Source organism: Xyrauchen texanus, chromosome 18 (genome assembly GCF_025860055.1).
Source record: "Xyrauchen texanus isolate HMW12.3.18 chromosome 18, RBS_HiC_50CHRs, whole genome shotgun sequence".
NCBI lineage: Eukaryota > Metazoa > Chordata > Actinopteri > Cypriniformes > Catostomidae > Xyrauchen > Xyrauchen texanus.
This window is the reverse complement of record NC_068293.1, coordinates 31,149,568-31,168,653: the sequence shown is the minus strand read 5'-3', so window position 1 is coordinate 31,168,653 and position 19,086 is coordinate 31,149,568. Positions and strand designations below refer to the sequence as shown.

Genomic DNA, 19,086 nt, shown 5'->3' with positions numbered 1-19,086 from the left:
GAGGAAGGCTCATTAAAATTGACAAGAAAATTGCTTGCTGGTTAGTCACTGATGTTATTATCACCAGCCATTCTACGTTTTTGAAATTATCTCACGGGCCACATGAAATTAGGTGATGGCCTGAATTTGCCCCGCAGGCCTTGAGCGTTCCGTCTGTGGTATAGTGAATGCACTTGCATGTTGAGCCCATTGTGACCATGCAGGAGATACAGATATGATATGGCATGAAATGTCTCGATTTCCCCTGCTTATGCCAGAATTAAAACATCTCTATAAATTAAAAGGAGCTACTTGAACTACTTTAAAAAATAAATAAACATTCTTAACATATCTAGGCATCATCAGCAAACTGAAATTTTAAGTAACATGAACAATAGGTTTTGCTTACTTTACTTTTTTCAAAAGAGGAACAAGTGACATGCCAGCCTTAATTGAAGTACAAACGACCTTTTCTGCAACCTAAGTTTTAAACACTTGTTTAAATGGCACCAGCTTCTGGCTCACCTGAGCGGAGTTGACGTGTTGGCTTTTCCATGGTTCACCATCCATGCTGCTGCTGGTGGGGGTTGTGCAGTTATGAGGTAGTGCGTTTTGCCGCAAGTAAGGCACGTTTACGTTGCTCCCAGATCCAGGGAGGTGATTATTGCCCACAGAGACAACATCTGTGTTACCCAGGGTTCTAGCCGTGCAGCAGGGGGTGGGGCTTGCAGGGACAGGACTGTTGGATATTGGCTGAGCAGCACATCGGGAGAAGGCAGAGGGTGTGCGGGAAAGAGCGATGTGTTGTTGGTGAGGGGAGGATGTGGAATTTGAGTTCACAGGCAGTAAGGGGTCCGCTACAGGACCATTGGACCCATTGGGCCACACTTGACCCATAGCATTCAGCCTCATCTGTTGAGAAATAGAAAGCAAACCACCTTTAATAACGTGGTATAATGTTATTTAGCACAACAATTAATTTCAACTCATCCCACCTTTTCTTTAAAAAAAAAAAAAAAAAAAAGAAAAAGAAAAAACATCAAATGGAAGTGAATGTGGCCAATTTTGGAGGGTTTAAAAAAGACAGAAATGTCAAGCTTGTAATTTGCTAAAAACACATTAACTCATCTGTAAAAACTCATATTATTTGAGCTTTAAAGTTGTTATAATTGTTATTCTAACAGTCATTTTAAGGTTTGTTGACATAACATGATCATGGCAAGAAAGTTGGTTAGTAAGTGATTTTATCACACTAAAATTGTTAACATGCATATAGTTTGTCTTGCGGCAATCTGTTTGAAACAGTGAATATTTTAACATTAAAAAATTGGTCCATATTCACTTCCCATTTAAAGTGACTCATGGTCACCTTGATTTTTGCTTTTTTAAAGGCGAAGTGTGTAATTTCTGCGCTACTAGTTGGCACCAAATGGAATTACAAAAATAAAGTGTTTTCAAACAACCTTTGGCAACACCTATTAGACTCATCACACCCTTTCGCACTTTCTGATTCCATACGAAAAAATAGGCAATACTAAACAAAGGTGATAAACGTTTAATGTAAAAACGAACAAGACCAGAAAGCATTGCAATGGAATCTGGTCATCAAATAACATCGCTGGATTGAAAGGCAGATGGGTGTGCAGGATCGAACACTTGAGGTAAGACGTTTCTGGTCACTAGTAAGCGTAACGACAGTGCAGTTTCTGACCATTTTGGTGCCCTAGGTGAGATCACTGTTGTTGACCTGGGGAGATGGTGGTGCATTAACGACTTGCGCTGCAAACTCATTATTTTCGGTCCCGTTTGCTAGATCGATTGCATCATTGGTGGCGAGTGTGTGTCCTCCAGCAGTAAATGCGACGCCAATGTTCACACTTGTTTTACTCGGTTCTCGGTCTCTGTCTTTTAGCAAGTCTTCGAATTTTTACATACATTTCTGTAGTAATCAATATTATGTAACAAATGCTGTTGATTGACCTCAACTTTTGTTGAACCCAAAATACTCTATTATGAAAGCTGTTTTGCGGACTGGGGAGTGGACTTTGTTACTGAACACGAGACAACCTGTAGGAGTCCTCACATGATTAGGAAGTAAAATTAAAGCATAAGGACATCACTTCTACAAAAACACCCACACAGGTGATACGTTCCTGAGTGAGTGTGCAATGCAAGCAGGGATGCAAATGCATTGCTCGCAGTGCACATCTTCTGAATTACGGCATGCGATGCACAGAAGAGCAACTGTCGTTCACAGTGGGACAAATAATGGCATAAAATTAATTAAAAAAAAAAAAAAAACACACAAATTAAGCGACCCACATTATGTTTTCCTACACTTGAACATTTGTGATGATGCAAGTTGATGACAGAAAAGCACCGGGGTTCGATAGAATCATGAATGAGTCTGAAACCAGACAAATGCAAACAGGCCAAGTCTGAAAACCGTGAAAAGTGAAGTGAACCACACGTAAGAAATTTAACTAGATTTTGCACGTCTGCCAATGTTTTAATCACAATCCATTTATGATATTTGGATGTGCTTTGATGTATTAAATTGTGATATGTATTGTAAAGCATTTCATATTGTGATCACATTGTAGCACGCTACTACCCAATGCCACTATACGAGTTCCATACTTGCTGATTCTGTTGGATTAGACTGAGCTGCTTTTCCATTTGTTCCAGCATCTGCAACTGAACTGGCTTCAAATTGGCCCTGTTGGTCCGTAACTGTTCGAGGAGCTGTAAACACAAGCACAGAGAAGGACGAGTAAACCAAACAATATGAATAGATTTCTGTGGATCAGCACCAGTACAAATATCTAATGCTGGCATATGAAACAGACTTTCCGAATCAATTCCGATTGACAAGCTCTTGGTTCAGTTCGATTCAGAATTAGATTTGATATCGATTCATAAATGTATTTAAGTTATATTGTCCCTTTTGCTTACATTTACATTTATGCATTTGGCAGACGCTTTTATCCAAAGCGACTTAGTGCACTTATTACAGGGACAATCCCCCCGGATCAGCCTGGAGTTAAGTGCCTTACTAAAGGACACAATGGTGGTGGCTGTGGGGATCGAACCAGCGACTGATTACCAGTTATGTGCTTTAGACCACTACGCCACCACCACTCCAGTTTTGCTTGCATATGAAATAATTTTACAGCTGTTAATTATACAGGGGCCTTCTAACTAGGTATATTACGAAAATAGTATTTTTATTATATTTTATTAGTTTTTCATCATGCGTCACATTTTGGCTTTTTAAAAATGAACAAATTCATGTATTCAATCAATAAATAACAATCATTTATATATCATTTTTCGTTTTTAATTGCATAATTTATAAGTATTTACATTAATTTGTTGAACGTGGTAAAACTGGTGCGGTCTCTTTAACAAAACCGGCATTTCTGTAAAAACCGTCTCTGCAGCTTTATCTCATCTGTGGTATGATTGATTAGAAATAAATGTTTATTTTTTGTTGTTTTTGATCAACAACTGACTGTAGAGAACAAAAAGGGTATTAAAAGAGGCATTATTAAATGATACATGGGTCACGTGGATCTAGTCTTTGGACACGCTTTACATGGAACAACTTTTGCTCTCAACATGCTGTGAAAAGATCTCACTGCTGAACACTTCACGACTAAACTACACAATTACTGGTGAGTAAAATGTAAACATTTATTAGCCAGTTGCCAAATACTGTAAATACATTTTTGCCGCAGAGCACGAAATTTGGTTTTAAATGTGAGTGATTTCCTCTTATTGTAAGAGAGGGTTGCACATAGAGAAAAACATCGATCTTCAGATTAAAGAATCGATATAGAGATAGTTCAAATGAAGATCACAATGTATTGAAAAATCTATATTTTTACCCAACCCTACATAAATAATTTATATATTCAGCAGTTTGTCATTCTGTACATAAGAAGGCCAATAAGGAGCCATTAAAATCTGAATCTACCAACCTGAAGCTTCTGGGGGGTTAAACTCCAATTGGGGATTTGATGATGATTTGAATCATTTGCCCAGGAATCTGGTGAATTCTGTTTGCGTGTACAGAGAGAGGAGAAACATGTAAATAACCAGCAAGCATCTTTGAAACTTATAGATAATACTAATATTAATAGAACAAACTACAAACTAAAATGTTATCCATCTGTACCCTGGCAGGACTAGCGGTCCTCTTCTTTTTGGCCGGGATGGACTGGTTGTCTGTCTGGCCAGAGAGAACATGAGGAAGAGACTGTCCTGGGATTTGGGACTGGGCTTCATTGCTCTGATGAGATTTGCAGGTTTGCTGAAGGTAAAAGATACATGATTGCAGCTAGGACAGCTGTCTACCCACACAGTTGTGATTGCACAAAACAAGCTGACCCAATGAGTAAAAGTTACGTTATCTTTATATGCTCAACACAATACAGTTAACATGCAGTATATTGTTCCTCTGTAAAGGTGTTTTGCACCACTGATTAACAATGACACATTGTTACCAATGTTTCAATGTCAAACTGTTCCCCAAGAGAATTTGTAAGATGAAAATATTGTTGAGCCGGAGAATAGAACGTTTGCAACAATTCTCACTCATTTCAATTCAACAATATGACCAATATGCTGAAACAATGGATGATGTGCACTGATAAGTGCTATGGTATAATGAACTAGAAGAAATAACTTAAACTCAACAGTTTAAGATTATTCTCCAGAATCAATGTTAAGCGCAACATTGTTCTGCCGGACTGGAAATGAAGGACCTTTTAGTGGTACTTAATCACACTGATAGCAGGGCCTTAACACACACAGATACATTGATGTTTCATTAAAGTCTCATGAAAACAAGAATGTCCCAGCTACCACTAATAAATTATTTTTATACAGTTGAAGTCAGAAGTTTACATACACTTGGGTTGAGGATATTATAAAAAAAAAAAAAAAAAAAGTTATCCACTCCACAGATTTAATATTAGCAAACTCTAGTTTTCTTCATGCATGACACAAATAATCTTTTTCAGCAATTGTGTACAGACAGATTGTTTCACTTTTAATTGACTATTCCAAAATTTCAGTGGGTCAGAAGTTTACATATACCAAGTTAACTTTGCCTTTAAGCAGCTGTGAACTTCCAGAAAATTATGTCAAGCATTTCGACAATTAGTTTCTGATAGGCGTACTGAATTAGAGGTGTACCTGTTGATGCATTTTAAGGCCTACCTTCAAAGACCTCAGAAAAAAATTGTGGCCATCCACAATTCCGGCTAATCATCGGGAAAATTTTCCAAATGCCTGAAGGTACCACATTCATCTGAACAAACAATAGTACACAAGTATAGACACCATGGGACCATGCAGCCATCATACCGCTCAGGAAGGAGATGCATTCTGTCTCCTAGAGATGAACGTAGTTTGGGGCAAAAAGTGCAAATCAATCCCAGAACAAATGGCAAATGACCTTGTGAAGATACTGGAGGAAACAGGTAGACAAGCATCTATATCCACAGTAAAACGAGTCCTATATCAACATAACCTGAAAGGCTGTTCAGCAAGGAAGAATCCACTGCTCCAAAACAGCCACAAAAACCCAGACTACAGTTTGCAAGTGCACATGGGGACAAAGATCTTTTTGGAGAAATGTCCTCTGGTCTAATGAAACAAAAATGCACTTCACAAAATAAATGGCATCATGAGGAAGGCAAATTATGTGGATATATTGAAGCAACATCTCGATATCAGCCAGGAAGCTAAAGGTTGGTCGAAAATGGGTCTTCCAAATGGACAATGACCCCAAGCATACCTCCAAAGTTGTGGCAAAATGGCTTAAGGACAACAAAGTCAAGGTATTGGAGTGGCCATCACAAAGCCCTGACATCAATCTGAAAGAAAATTTGTGGGCGGAAATGAAAAAGCATGTGCGAGCAAGGAGGCCTAAAAACCTGATTCCGTTACACCAGTTCTGTCTGGAGGAATGGGACAAAATTCCAGCAACATATTGTAAGAAGCTTGTGGAAGGCTACCAAAAACATTTGACCCAAGTTAAACAATTTAAAAGCAATGCTACCAAATACTAACAAATTATAAGTAAACTTCTGACCCACTGGAAATGTGAAGAAAAGCTGAAATAAATTATTCCCTCTACTATTATTCTGACATTTCAAATTCTTAAAATAAAGTAGTGATCCTAACTGACCTAAGACAGGGAATGATTTCTGTGATTAAATGTCAAGAATTGTGATAGAATTTGCTTAAATGTATTTGTCTAAGGTGTATGTAACCTTCTGAATAAGTCTAAACCCTCAGGTCTGCTTTGTGTAGATGGGGTAAGGCAAAGTGCACACAAGACTGAAGGTCGTCGCCCTGCTCACATTTAAACACTTCAAGTCTTTGACAACAAGGTTGTATCAGTTACAATATCACCTCCCCTATACTTACGATCCTGGAACACATTCTCACACAAACTTACGTAAAATGCAATGGGTGAATTTATTATTGACAAATAAAACAACATGGGGGGCCAGTGGTCTTTTTTATTCTGATTGCACAGATTATGAAAAAGAAAAAAGAAAAAAAAAAAAAAAAAAAGGTGAAAAATATCAATAAGGCAGTAATTGGAAAGATGTGGGAGACCAGTTTGATATTTGCTTCCCTTCTCGTGCTCCTTTGCTCTCTCATTTATTGACTGTTGGTCATTGCTAAGCTCTTACTCATAGGGACATTGAGAACTCCTGACAACTGGTCGGCCAGATTTCTAACAAATACTTCCTCTTCCAACTAATTTGAAATATCTCGTAGCTAGGGTTACAAATTTTGGCAAATTATTTTAACCAAATAACCACTGGTACTAACCGGTATTTACTCAGTTAACCAATAAACCATAAAATCAAACAGGCATGACAGTTCTATACTGACTGAAAAAAAAAAAAAAAAAAACATGTCTCACATGACAGATGTGCACAGTTATTTAGCAATAGTTATTACACCAACATATGAATCAACAACCGTATACTTCCTTCTAATTTTTCGCAACAAACACATTTTAAATAGATCGCTTGCATGCCAAATTATCCTAAGAGGTGATAACGTTTGGCAGCTTAATGGAAAAATAAAAACAGCCAACCTACCCACAATTTGTGCTGCTGAGCAATCCTAATCATTTTTCTTAGAAGAAACAACGTATATACACATGGGCAGCGGTCAGTACAGTATGCAGCCGGTTGACAGCAAAACAAGGCACTTATGCCCTGCATCGCACACTCGTCTTCCATACAACAAACGAGAAATGCGGGTTGCGAGGCTATAAACATATGCTTTTAGACGTCGAGGCTTGCACATTTTAGGTTTTTATATGGCACCGCATTGTATTCAAGCTACTATTAAACTAAAGTCCTATTTTACAATTTGCATTGGAAAATGTCTTCACAGACAAAACTTTCCCACAGCACATGCCTTATATTTCCCTGTCATTCAGGCCGAGAGGAAACTAGTGGTTTGTGTGCCAACAGCACCCTAGATAGTACATAAAATGCCATACATATTAAACCCATCAAATTAACACTCTGTTGTTCCTTTACTTAACTTCGTTTCATTTTTAACCAACATAATTAGTCAAACAAATTGTTATTGTGGTTAGTCGGTTAACCGTCTAGATCCATACTCTTAGCATATGCAACCAGTCGCAGAGTGTCTTACAAGTGTGCACACTAGAAGGACGTTGGTGATGGTCGCATGCTGGAAGTTGGCTAAGAGCCAGGGCTTTTTGACACAGACTAGTCACCAGCATCAAAAAATGACGAGCTTCAGTCTTGTAGTTAGTATTTGGCTCAAGTCGAGTGTCTGCTGGCTTGTCTATCTGAGCTGTTCTCACCTGTTGTGCCGTGTTGAGCGCTCCCTGTCTGGAAGTGAGCTCTGCTGGAATTGGAAGGCTCCACGCCTCCTCAATACTAGGGAGCATTTTACTTTTACTTGGTAAACTACCTTGCTGAAGATTACACAACTGAGCCTAGAAAAAGATTGTTTAGAAAACATGTTCAATGTCGGATTCCGCTAAGGTTGAGTCAATGCAATGGTGGTATGCATCAAGTCACAGATGAAAATGACAGTCATATAATTCTCAGTACTAACGTAAAGTACGTCAAATATGGGACGTGATTAAACTCAGAGGAAACACTGGCCAAAAAAAAACAAACAATCATCCCAAAAGAAAACGTAACACAATGACAACACATTCAGATGAAATGCAGACTTCTTTTCCTAATAATGTCAAATTGCAAGAATGTCAAATTGCAAGAACTCTAGATTTTTTGTAAGGGAATTGCTTTTCAGACCGTACATGGAATGGCAATTTTTTGCATGTGCATTAAGGGGATTCTCTACCTGTAGGCATTTAATGCGAGCTGTAAGAGCTGGGATGTTGCTGCAGGACTTGCTGCATGTGGCATTGATGTAGCACTTGATGGCATCCTGTGGCTGGTTGCAGGATTCGTAGAGTGTGCCTAGGTCCATCCAGGCGGCTGCATGGCTGTGGTCCAACTGCACTGCACAGATATACGCTTGCAGTGCATCCATCGGTTGGTTCTGCTGCTGATACAACACACTGGGGACACGAGTACAACAAGGAGTCAAAAAGATGACTTGGATCAGGAGAGGGACAAGGGCCTGTTTCAGCTTCCCTATCAGTAGTACCTAACTTCCCTATACATAATAAAAAATGAAGAAAAAAATCCCAACTCCTTTAAATTTATCTAAGTTTTTGTTGTTACCAGCCACGACCACCAACATTTGGCCGGTTTCTACTTTTGACATAGTCTCAAAATGAAGCTCCATTGGAACAAATCAGCACTCCACTTAAATGTATGACACTGTGTACACCTGGTATTAAGAAGTGTTTTGGGTGATCCGATGACAGACATTTGCCAATATTCAATAATAAGGTATACCATGATAATTACCATGCACAATATTGTTATCATATGTCAAAATAGTGAAAATTCCTAGATCTAGATGCCTATTAACCACATTGTTTAGATTTTTCTGAATGCGCTGTAGCATTTCCATCAATAAATCAACAATCCCAACACACTAACTCTTACAGTAATAGGAATACATACCACATTACCAGGAAACTCAAAACTTAATGTTTCTTTTTCAATTAAACTTCTGCCTCAAAATGTTACCATTGTTATTACTTGTTTGTTTACAATGAAAATAAACCGTAATAAATTAGATAAATGCAAAACAGAAGCATTGGACTAAGACTTTTGAAAGCTATCATGTCTCTTTGAACTTTGCAAAGTTGCTTTCCTTGTGATCTTTTAATTTAGAAAATACAAAACAAGTAACTAAATCTTGCAATTAAGAACAAAAGTTTATTGATCTTTCAACCTGCTTTGTAATTCAATACAATATCTTGATAATACCATACACAATCATAAATGCTTCAGCAAAAAAATTTGATACAATCACATCCCTATCCAATCACAAGTGGTCAGTGTTAAAAAACAGGTGAAAACGGGGTACAAATCGTTTTGTGATCGGAAAAACACACAATAAAAAAAACACACACGGTAGTCAAAAAACTTGTGACCACATCACATTTGAGGTTTAAACACTAAACCGTACCAGACTGCATTGAAGCACCATCCTTGACCTGTCTATATCATCCACTGCGCTAGAACAATAATTTAAACCTGGTCTGTTAAGAGAGGCTTAAATGGAAATAAACATCAGATCTAAGAATTTGAAGAAGCGAATAAATATGCAAGCACGTGAACTTCACTGATCTTCATATCTGTCTAATATCAACATGTAGCGACACAGAAGAGAAGCACACACATATTAAGCTCTAATGCAGGTACTTCACAAAACCAATAATTCTGCTTAAAATTATGCATTTGTACTTAGATAAAATTTCTATTGCATCTGGGAAAAACAGCGTACCGTCTTTATTCACTCTTTCTTTGTTTGTAATGACTTTTTGCAGTTTATTATGATGCAGTAACACATTAACATATTGATTGATGTATGTTGTCTTGAAATCAGAGCTCCTCTCAAAATCTGAACACAAGTGGTCACAGGAGACGCATTCAATGAGTAAACAGCGATGCGTCTCGCCTGACCACATGTGATCGGATCACCTGAGACACAACTTAATACCAGGTGTAAACTTGGTCATACATTTGTGTGGAGTGGGAATTTGTACCAATGGATTTTTATGGTGAGGAGGAGCGACAAAATGTCTTGACACAATGCTGTTGGTGGTCGTGGCAAGTAACAACAAAAACTTAGTTTTAAGGAGTTGGAATTTTTTGCTTAACACCAGGTGTAAACAGGGTCTACAGTAAACATCAATTATGGATGAAGGGATATTGGGAAATAATGCACAAAGATGATGATCAATAAGCTTAAAATAATTTCTTGACACTCAAAACTTGCAACTAGGGAACTAGCAATGGGGAGGAATACCTGTGCACTTGATGTGTCTATTACTGTTAAATAAAATTACAAAAAAAATAAAAATACAATTAAAAAAAATTCTAGTTGGATTGGTTGGTTAGGTGACAGCAACTTGCATCAGCACTGCACAGTCACCATATTAAACACGGTTACAGAGATAATTAAATGCTGTACACATAGGACACATTCTTATGTTAAAAAACACAACAAGTGTGTAAACGGAGCTCAACTAAATGGAACAGAACAAATGGATCTTAAAGGCTAATTTATATTTACTGGGCGAACAGGCTTTGCTTAGTTTGCCTACAAGTGATGAAGTGCAGTGACGTTTACGTTCTGCCAATGTGTTCGTTTGGTGATATTTGTCCTGTTCGCACACATCTCAGAAATTCTTGACCAAGGAGATCTCAACTGGTCGAAGAACATTGATGATTGGTTAAAACTATTCGTGGGTGTGGTTTGGATGTGATGTTTTTTTATTTACAATCATGCATGCCAGATGAGTTGTTGTTACTTAGGTTACTGTCTTTAAAATGGATAACTTTGAAACCTGTCTCATTAAGCAGAAGTCTACTTCTATTTGTATTTATTTTTTTCACGATTTGCAACGCAAACTCTACAAAGACAGCGCGGCCACGACAAATGAGTAGAGAGGTTGGGTTTTTTCAAAGTGGAAGGGACCGTTACAAATTTAATAAAGCAAATATGCGACACAGCACTAAAATTGGTGGTCCACGGAGAGAAAAACCTGTATTATTTGCTTTACTTGTGGCTGAAGAGAAAAAGTTTGGCTTCATCCAAAGTATAAAACAGTCTAGTATATTTAGTCACTAGACTAATCTAGTGACTAAATATAATGAGGTCAGTGACAACATCCGTGCTCCACCACAGTTTATCCTGCCTTATCACCCTATAGAAGCAAGACATTATTCCCAATCTTTTTGCTTGCTAGGGTGGTGATTAAAGGGAGACTGCAGCTCTGAAATGCTGGAGAATACTGCAGTCATTTTTAGTCTAGACTCAAGAGCATTTCTGTCTCTCCACTGAGAGAAAGACAAACAAAGTTTAAGACAATGTCGTGCAAACGATAAGACTACAAGTGTCCCATTTTGCAAAATGTGATTTAAGAGCACAAGCATGTTTGTTAGTAGGGTTTACTATGAGAATGACTTTGACAAACAACAAACATCAAGTAAATGCAATATTGTGCTTACCCAATTGAGCACCACGTATCTGCACTGGCTTCAGACTTATCAATAGACTGTCGGTAAGATATGAAGGCATCTTGGACCTTCCCAATACTTGAGTAGCACCTTAATGAAAAGAAAAGAGCATCATTATCAAAACACATCAAATCAAGCTTCATCACCTAAAAGCTAACACAGTATAGTAAATAGGCGTACTTTTGTCGGTAGCTTTGTTTCTGCAACATCGCACTGGGTAGTCCAAACCACCATGACTTCTCATTGGTCCAAAATTACCATATGACCATACATTAAACAACTATGTATCTATAGTTTAAAGCATTAATATTCACAGGGTTCCCACTCTTTTCAAGCCGCTTTTATTTTGCCGTTTCTGAGTGTTTTTGACAGAAGTTTCTCACCTCCAGATAAGCAGTATGCTCCATGGCATAGTGTGATTATTTATCCCCATAAAGCAGTAATTTAATTAAATAAATTCATAGTCTGTATGTGCTGTGCTCTCTGTCTCATTCATCTCACACATATAAGCGTACACATGATGATCATGACGAGGTGTTTTCAGTGTACGAGCGACCAGCTCTACACATTCGTTTTGAAGCGCATATCACTTGCAGATATTTATTTATCAATTAAATCAGACACCTTTTTTTTGGTTTAATTATCACACTAGGACATATCATAATTTTAAATGTACATTCAAACATTAATTTGTCCAAATACAATGTCATATTCCATGACATTCTGCGGTTTATTGCTAATGCCATTTCTATGACTACATTCCATGTTTTCTGCATACTACATATGTTGTAACTGTGGTATAAGCTGACTCCGATCATTGACTTACTGAAAATTAATTCACATTCCGAGATGTTAAGACCGAAACATCATGCTATGAACCCAGTGTGATTTCTTTTTTTAAATCACTGTTCCGACTGTCATCGTCTTCTAAAGTTTATAACTCACAGGGATGCAAACTCCCGAGGGTCCAAAAAGTTGACAATCACTAATCCACAGGATTTTTTTTTTTTAAAGAAAAAGCTAAAAAGCACCAGCTTAAGCCATTTTAATTATTCAAGTATAGAAAATGATCTGCACAATTGTGTAGAATTAACTGCAAAAATAAAATTTATTTTGGTGTGGCTTGCTTCTGTTTCACTAATATGTTCAGATTCAATAACTAATATTTTTATTTTTTTAGGGTTCCTGGGTAGTGTTATTTCCTAATTGCTTATGCCTCAGAAGTATAGAAAATGGCTATCATTCCCCACAAACTTTGCTTTTGTGACCATATTTTGACATGTACCTATTTTCCAGAACATTTCAGATAAATTCAGTTCTGAGTAAACTTGGAGTAACTTCTAAAATTTTCTAGAACTTACCAGTAATATAAATAGTAGCATAAATACAGAGGCCGGATACAGGCTGGGAGGTCATAAGAGACTTCAAAATGGTGGCATTCCTGATGGATCTCCAAGGCGGTTTTACCAAGTTTCCCTGCTATCTTTGCCTTTGGGACAGCAGGGACACCAAGGCGCACTACCACAGGCGGGACTGGCCACAGCGGACAGAGTTCTCTGTGGGGAGGAACAACGTCATGTGGGAGTCACTGGTGGACCCCCGGAAGGTGCGGATGCCACAACTGCACATTAAATTGGGCCTTATGAAACAATTTGTCAGAGCTCTAGATAAGGAGTCGGTAACTTTCAAATACATTCAAGACTTTTTCCCTAAGCTGTCTGAGGCAAAAGGTCAAAGCCGGTGTCTTCGTTGGACCAATAAATTCCTCAGGAAGCTCACTAGCAAGGAGCTTTGTCACAGTGGAGAACTACAGCACAATGGGGTGTAGGATCTCCCTCAAAGTCCATGTCCTTGATGCTCATCTTGATAAATTCCAGGAGAACAGGGGAGCATACATGGAGCAAGGCAAGTGCTTCTATCAGGATATACTGGACTTTGAAGGCGGTTACCAAGGACAGTACAAAGAGAACATGATGGGAGACTACATTTGGGGGTTTCGTGAAAATTATAAACAGGATAATCGTAAATCTCGAAAACCTACTCGCTTCTAAATCTTTTGTAGTCATTTTTGTATAACTTTAGTATAAATACATGTTAATTTTGATATGTTGTTTTTCTGATTTTATGTGAACGAAAAGACTAAATACACAAAATATCGCTGTTCTGGTCACAAAAGCAAAGTTTGTAGGGAATAATAGCCATTTTCTATACTTTTTGAGGCATAAGCAATTAGGAAATAACACTTACTACCCAGGAACAAGAATAGTGTTACATAGTGTAATTGATTAGTTTAGTGACCCGTTCTTGAGATGCCACTAGGTGGCAACAAATGAAAGTCTAATGTGCTATGAGAGCGAGTCATTGAATCATTTCAAATGTTCCCGATTGAACTCTGCCAAGAGACTTTATAGTGTTTAAGCATTATAAGAACAAAGCAGATCTATAATTTCCACTCAGTTTGTGAACTGCAAGCATGACTTTTCATCCAAAAAGACAACAATAATAGTCTAATAATAATAATAATCATAATGAGTATCAATAACGTTCTTACCTTCTAAATTATAAAAATTTGCATATCAAATCTACTGACTTCAGTAGAATGACTAAGCATTATAAAAACAAAGCAGATGTACTGTATCATACTCCTATGGAGTTTAAACAGCTGAACATGACTTTTCAGAAAAGACAACAATAATAGCACAATAACAATACCTTTGAGTTTCAATGATGTCCCTTCGTCATTGAAAAGTGCATTTCACACAAGTTGAATCAAGGCGTCAAAGCTCCGCTAAACACCAGCGTCAAGCGGTGCTTTGTCCTCCACATTAGGGTGCCTACAAACTGACTAGAGTTTATGCTGCATCAAAGAATGCTGCAAATGCATTGCATGTCGGAAGTACGAAGAGGGAAATTATGAGACGTTCAACATCTCTTCATAAATTTGAACCATTTTAAAATATTCGATGTAGCTTTGTATTCTCAAAGACATCATTTGTGAGGCAAAAAGTGTGTGAAACACTTGTGTGAAGTTGGAGGCAAGGTTATGCTGACGCATCACTTCATAGACTTCAATGTATTCGGCAGCACTGACACAAGTCATGTGACATCCCCTCAACGTGCAGAAACATCAGTCATTTTACACATTAATATCTCTTCCACCCTTTTCTCTCGATGAACAAGGTAGACTCACATGCTGATGCTGAATTAAATGAACACAACATGCCCCTCCCATTCAGTTGGTCGGTACAAGTACCAGGCAATTCAGTTTGTTTAAGAATGAGAAGTTTCACAAATGCCGCTTCTTCCTTTGCATGCGCCGCTGAAGCAAAGCACGCAATTGGTCGTAGCTGTAACCAATCAAGAGATCTGCCTCGGTTGCACCTCGATTGCCAAGCTCACGAATGGCTGCTGCTGTAATCAATCATTAGGGTGCAAGAGCCCTTAACTGCTAATGTTGTTTCACAATGCACAACTGCCAGCAGTGAAAAACTATAAAAAATAAAAAAAAAAGTGTGTATTTGACTCCTATTCAGAGCCAGATCGTTACAATATTTTTGTGCTTGTAATGGAAACCTTGCTAGCAACATAGACAAATGGTTATATTAATAATTTCTAGGACAAATCATTATTCAAGGACATTTAGGTATTTTTCCATGACTGGAAAAATGCATTGCAAAATTCCAGGTTTTCCAGTATGTGGGGAACCCTGTATTCAGAATAATCCATTGTAAATTGCAATTTCGGCTTACCTGCCCAGGAAGTACCAAGACTGTCCTGAATTGGGGTCTGCTTCTAGGGACTTCTGCAGACACTGAATAGCATAGCTGTTCTTGTTGGCTTTATCTCCCAACTGTTCGACCATGTGATGCATCCAGCCTGGAGAAGCAACGGTAAACATGAGGATCAAATCAGATATTGCATTCTCAATTAAACAACTGGAATGCCAACAATAACTGAACAGTCTCCTTCAACACTAAGCCACCCTGTGTGCTGTAAAGGCTGTTAAAAAGGCTCTCATAAAGGAAGCAAATGGTTTGAGTTTGCCGTCTTCAGGGTAAGGAGGGGAGATGGGGTGGGGGGGGGGACGGATTCTACCACCAGCGACTTCAAAAGGTCTCAGCAGAGATTGGTCTGTCCAAAAGACCCTCTCCTCTAAATTTCCACCCAGTCAGCGGTTAAAGAGAGCGAGACCCATGTGGCATGGCTTCTCTCAGGCACTGATCCCAGCCGAGCTTTTAATAACAGTGGCAAGCACCTGTGCCCGGGACCCGTTACTACAGCAACCAGATCATTGCCAACAATTCCAGAGGCAACGTGGCAATGGTTTTATGGCAACTGTTTTTTGTTTTCTCTCCAGACTGGTGAAGGAATGACGCTCAGCGTGATGAGGTAGAGATGGTGTTTAACCCTCAGGGGTCGACACACGTGCCCGAGCATCCTGCTGGATTTTTTCAGCATAAAAGCAAACACTTATTTTGAGAGGGCTTCTCAACTTAAAATACTCTGTCATTTTTGGGCATACAAATAAGTGTAAGACATCATTAGTACACTCACAATAACAACAAGCATATTCCTGAAACGAGTCACAAAAATGAACCGAAACTCCGCGAATTCTTTTCACACAAACATGAAAAATATGTCTAAAAAAAACTTTTAAATAAAACAAATCAAAATAAAACAATATTCTCCTGCAATGGTAAATTGTCTGCACTTATATAGTGCCTTTTTAAACTTAGCGGTATTCAAAAAGCTTAACACTTAGTCTCATTCACCCACCCACCCACCCACACACCACACACACACACACACACACACACACACACACACACACACGATGGCAGAGCTGCCATGCAAGGCGCTAGCCTGACATTGGGAGCAACTTGGGGTTCAGTATCTTGTCAAAGGACACATCGGCATGTGGAGGCCAGGAATCGAACTTCCAACCCTGCGATTAGTGGACAACCCACACTACCACCTGAGCCGCAGCATGAAACAAAGCGATGTACAGTTTCTCCTGGCTCAGTTATTTATCCCTAATGTGATCACACCCACGTGCAGAGGGTGCTATTCATACTATAATGTGCTGAGGCGATCAATGCAAATGGTAAATGCCCCCGAGGCAAGTTATATAATACAGTATATAATATGTATTAAAATGCAATTTATACCTGTGATGTAAAGCTGAATTTTCAGCATCATTACTCCAGTCTTTAGTGTCACATGATCCTTCAGAAATCATTCTAACATACTGATTTGCTGCTCAAGAAACATTTATTATTATCAATGGGGGGGGGGGGGGGGGGAATGGTTTTCACGTCATTTTGTAGCAAAAACTCTAGGCTACAAGTCCCAGTACTCAAAAGTCTTGTGAACAAATGTTTAGTATGTGTTATATGGCCTTATTTCAGAGACTTTTTTTTTTTAACCATGCATAAACATTATTTTCTCAAAAATATAAACATGCACATGCATATTGCTCATATATTATTGTAGCCCAGTTTGTGCTGAATACAGTGTTATCAGACTTTAGCCATTAATATGTTTTAAAGCAAATGTCAAACTTCTCCAGGGCCCAAAAACATCCCCAGACCCCAGAGGGTTAAGGATGCACTAGTGTGCAATTCACACTCATCAGTGCATAGAGCTTATACAAATATGTTTTTTGATTATTTAATATTTAGTTGATCCTTTTTATCCAAAGTAAATGTACAGATCCAACCTGGAGTTGGGTGCTTTTAACTCGGTGACATTGAAACCAGCTTTCCAATTTCAGGTTTTCAACCTAGCCTAGATATTTAACCACTACACTACCTCAGCCCAAGGCAACCAGCACAGTTATCAGTTCTTGCAGCCAAATTTGCACACCTTGGACAGCAAAGACAAATCCATTGCACAGAATTCTAAATTTTCCAACAAAAAGTATTGCTGGAAATTTTGAAAATGTGAGCAGATACTGTTCTTTGCCAAGCTAAAGGCTGAACTCACATGGCAAGCATATAAATAATTCAAGTAATGTACTTTAAACTATTTTCATTTTCTCTTTAGTTACTGATTTCCACACATTTTGACCAATTCATTTTCCTGACTTCCATCATTTGTGCTAACTGGATCAAGGCTCAGTAGGTCAATTAAATATTTTATAGCGGAGCATAATTGGAAACATGTATATTTCTTATGGGAATCCTTCACAGCTGTAAAAAATACTCACCTAATTGTTGAAACGTAGTTGCCTTCACCTGTGCAGGAAGATCTTCTGTTTGTAACAGACTCTCGTAAGCTTCCTTTGCGATGCGGTGTTTCTTCTGCAGACAGACAGAGTGTGCAGAGATGTTTTAGCAGACAAAAGGGTCAGCACTTTAAATTGCCCCTCTGAGTGAACACAATGGGCCCTGTCTGACTGACTACTACGTCCAGTCTCAAAGTGGAGGCCAGGAAGAGAGGAAAACTTAACTGACCAGGCCAGACACAGGAGAAGACACACAAATACAAAGACAGATGCAGGGGGAGGGTCAGTCTAGGACAGGGCAGGCCAGACTACACTTAAGTGAGACAAACACAGACATGCTCTGTATCAGTGTAACTTGAGAAGCCCTCTCAAAATAAGTGTTTGATTTACTTGGTGACCTTGACAATGATCTTTAGTGTAGTAGATGGCCGACCACCAGAGCCTCACAAAAAGACCAGAGCAACACAACTCCAAACAAACACAGGTCATAAAACATAAAAGCAATCCAATATGTGTGTGGTGGTGGATAATAAATTCAACCAATTGTAAAAGAGAGGCATTGGTAGGCTGTTTGGTGTGGCCATTATTGCTTTTGGCCTTGTAATTTAAGAAAAAAGGCAGCGAACCGGCATTTAAAAGTGTAGTGTCTTTTTGTTTAATACTAAAATAGTTTTGGGAACTTAGGATGGTTTTTCTGATCATAAGCTCATTAAGTTTCGTTTCAGCTGTTATCTCTTCAAATCTTGTAGCAAAAAACAGCTATCATATCGTAATATATAAAATCTATCAAACTGTCATCTTTCACTGATTCTATCAGAAATTCTGTATGCTCAACTTCTTTAAAACTTTCCTGCCCTGATGAAATTCTTTCTTTCTTTACACAATGCAACAATTACCTCCATCTTAGATGACCACACACCTGTCAAGTGTAGACTGGTTCCTTCCTCTTATTCCTCTCCTTGGTATACTCCTGAATTGCACTTAAATGTTCTCATCATGCTATCACTACTCCGATCTCTAACCTGATTAATACATCACTCGCTTCTGGTATTGATCCATTAGCTTTAAATCAGCCAATGTCTCCCCTATACTAAAGAAACCTGGTGCCGACCTAGGTGTACTGGAGAATTATAGGCCTCTTTCCAACCTTCCATTTGTGGCCAAGATCCTTGAGAGAGTGGTTGCTTCCCAAATTCA

The 19,086-nt window shown here is 38.5% G+C and overlaps 1 protein-coding gene across 7 annotated transcripts in view; it reads right to left on the bottom strand.

Moving 5' to 3' along the window:
• LOC127658732 (lysine-specific demethylase 6A-like) overlaps nt 1–19,086 on the bottom strand; it is a 98,639-nt gene that overhangs the window by 15,092 nt on the left and 64,461 nt on the right. For 5 of the 7 annotated variants that reach the window (XM_052148184.1, XM_052148185.1, XM_052148190.1 and 2 more), the window contains 9 exons: nt 17,872–17,965; nt 15,413–15,539; nt 11,655–11,753; nt 8,362–8,581; nt 7,853–7,987; nt 4,160–4,294; nt 3,963–4,040; nt 2,620–2,724; nt 505–891 (listed from right to left, as the gene is read on the bottom strand). In XM_052148184.1, coding sequence (XP_052004144.1) covers nt 505–891; nt 2,620–2,724; nt 3,963–4,040; nt 4,160–4,294; nt 7,853–7,987; nt 8,362–8,581; nt 11,655–11,753; nt 15,413–15,539; nt 17,872–17,965 — 1,380 coding nt within the window. The remainder of the gene's footprint in view (nt 1–504; nt 892–2,619; nt 2,725–3,962; nt 4,041–4,159; nt 4,295–7,852; nt 7,988–8,361; nt 8,582–11,654; nt 11,754–15,412; nt 15,540–17,871; nt 17,966–19,086) is intronic. The other 2 variants (XM_052148186.1, XM_052148187.1) reach the window with 1 other exon arrangement.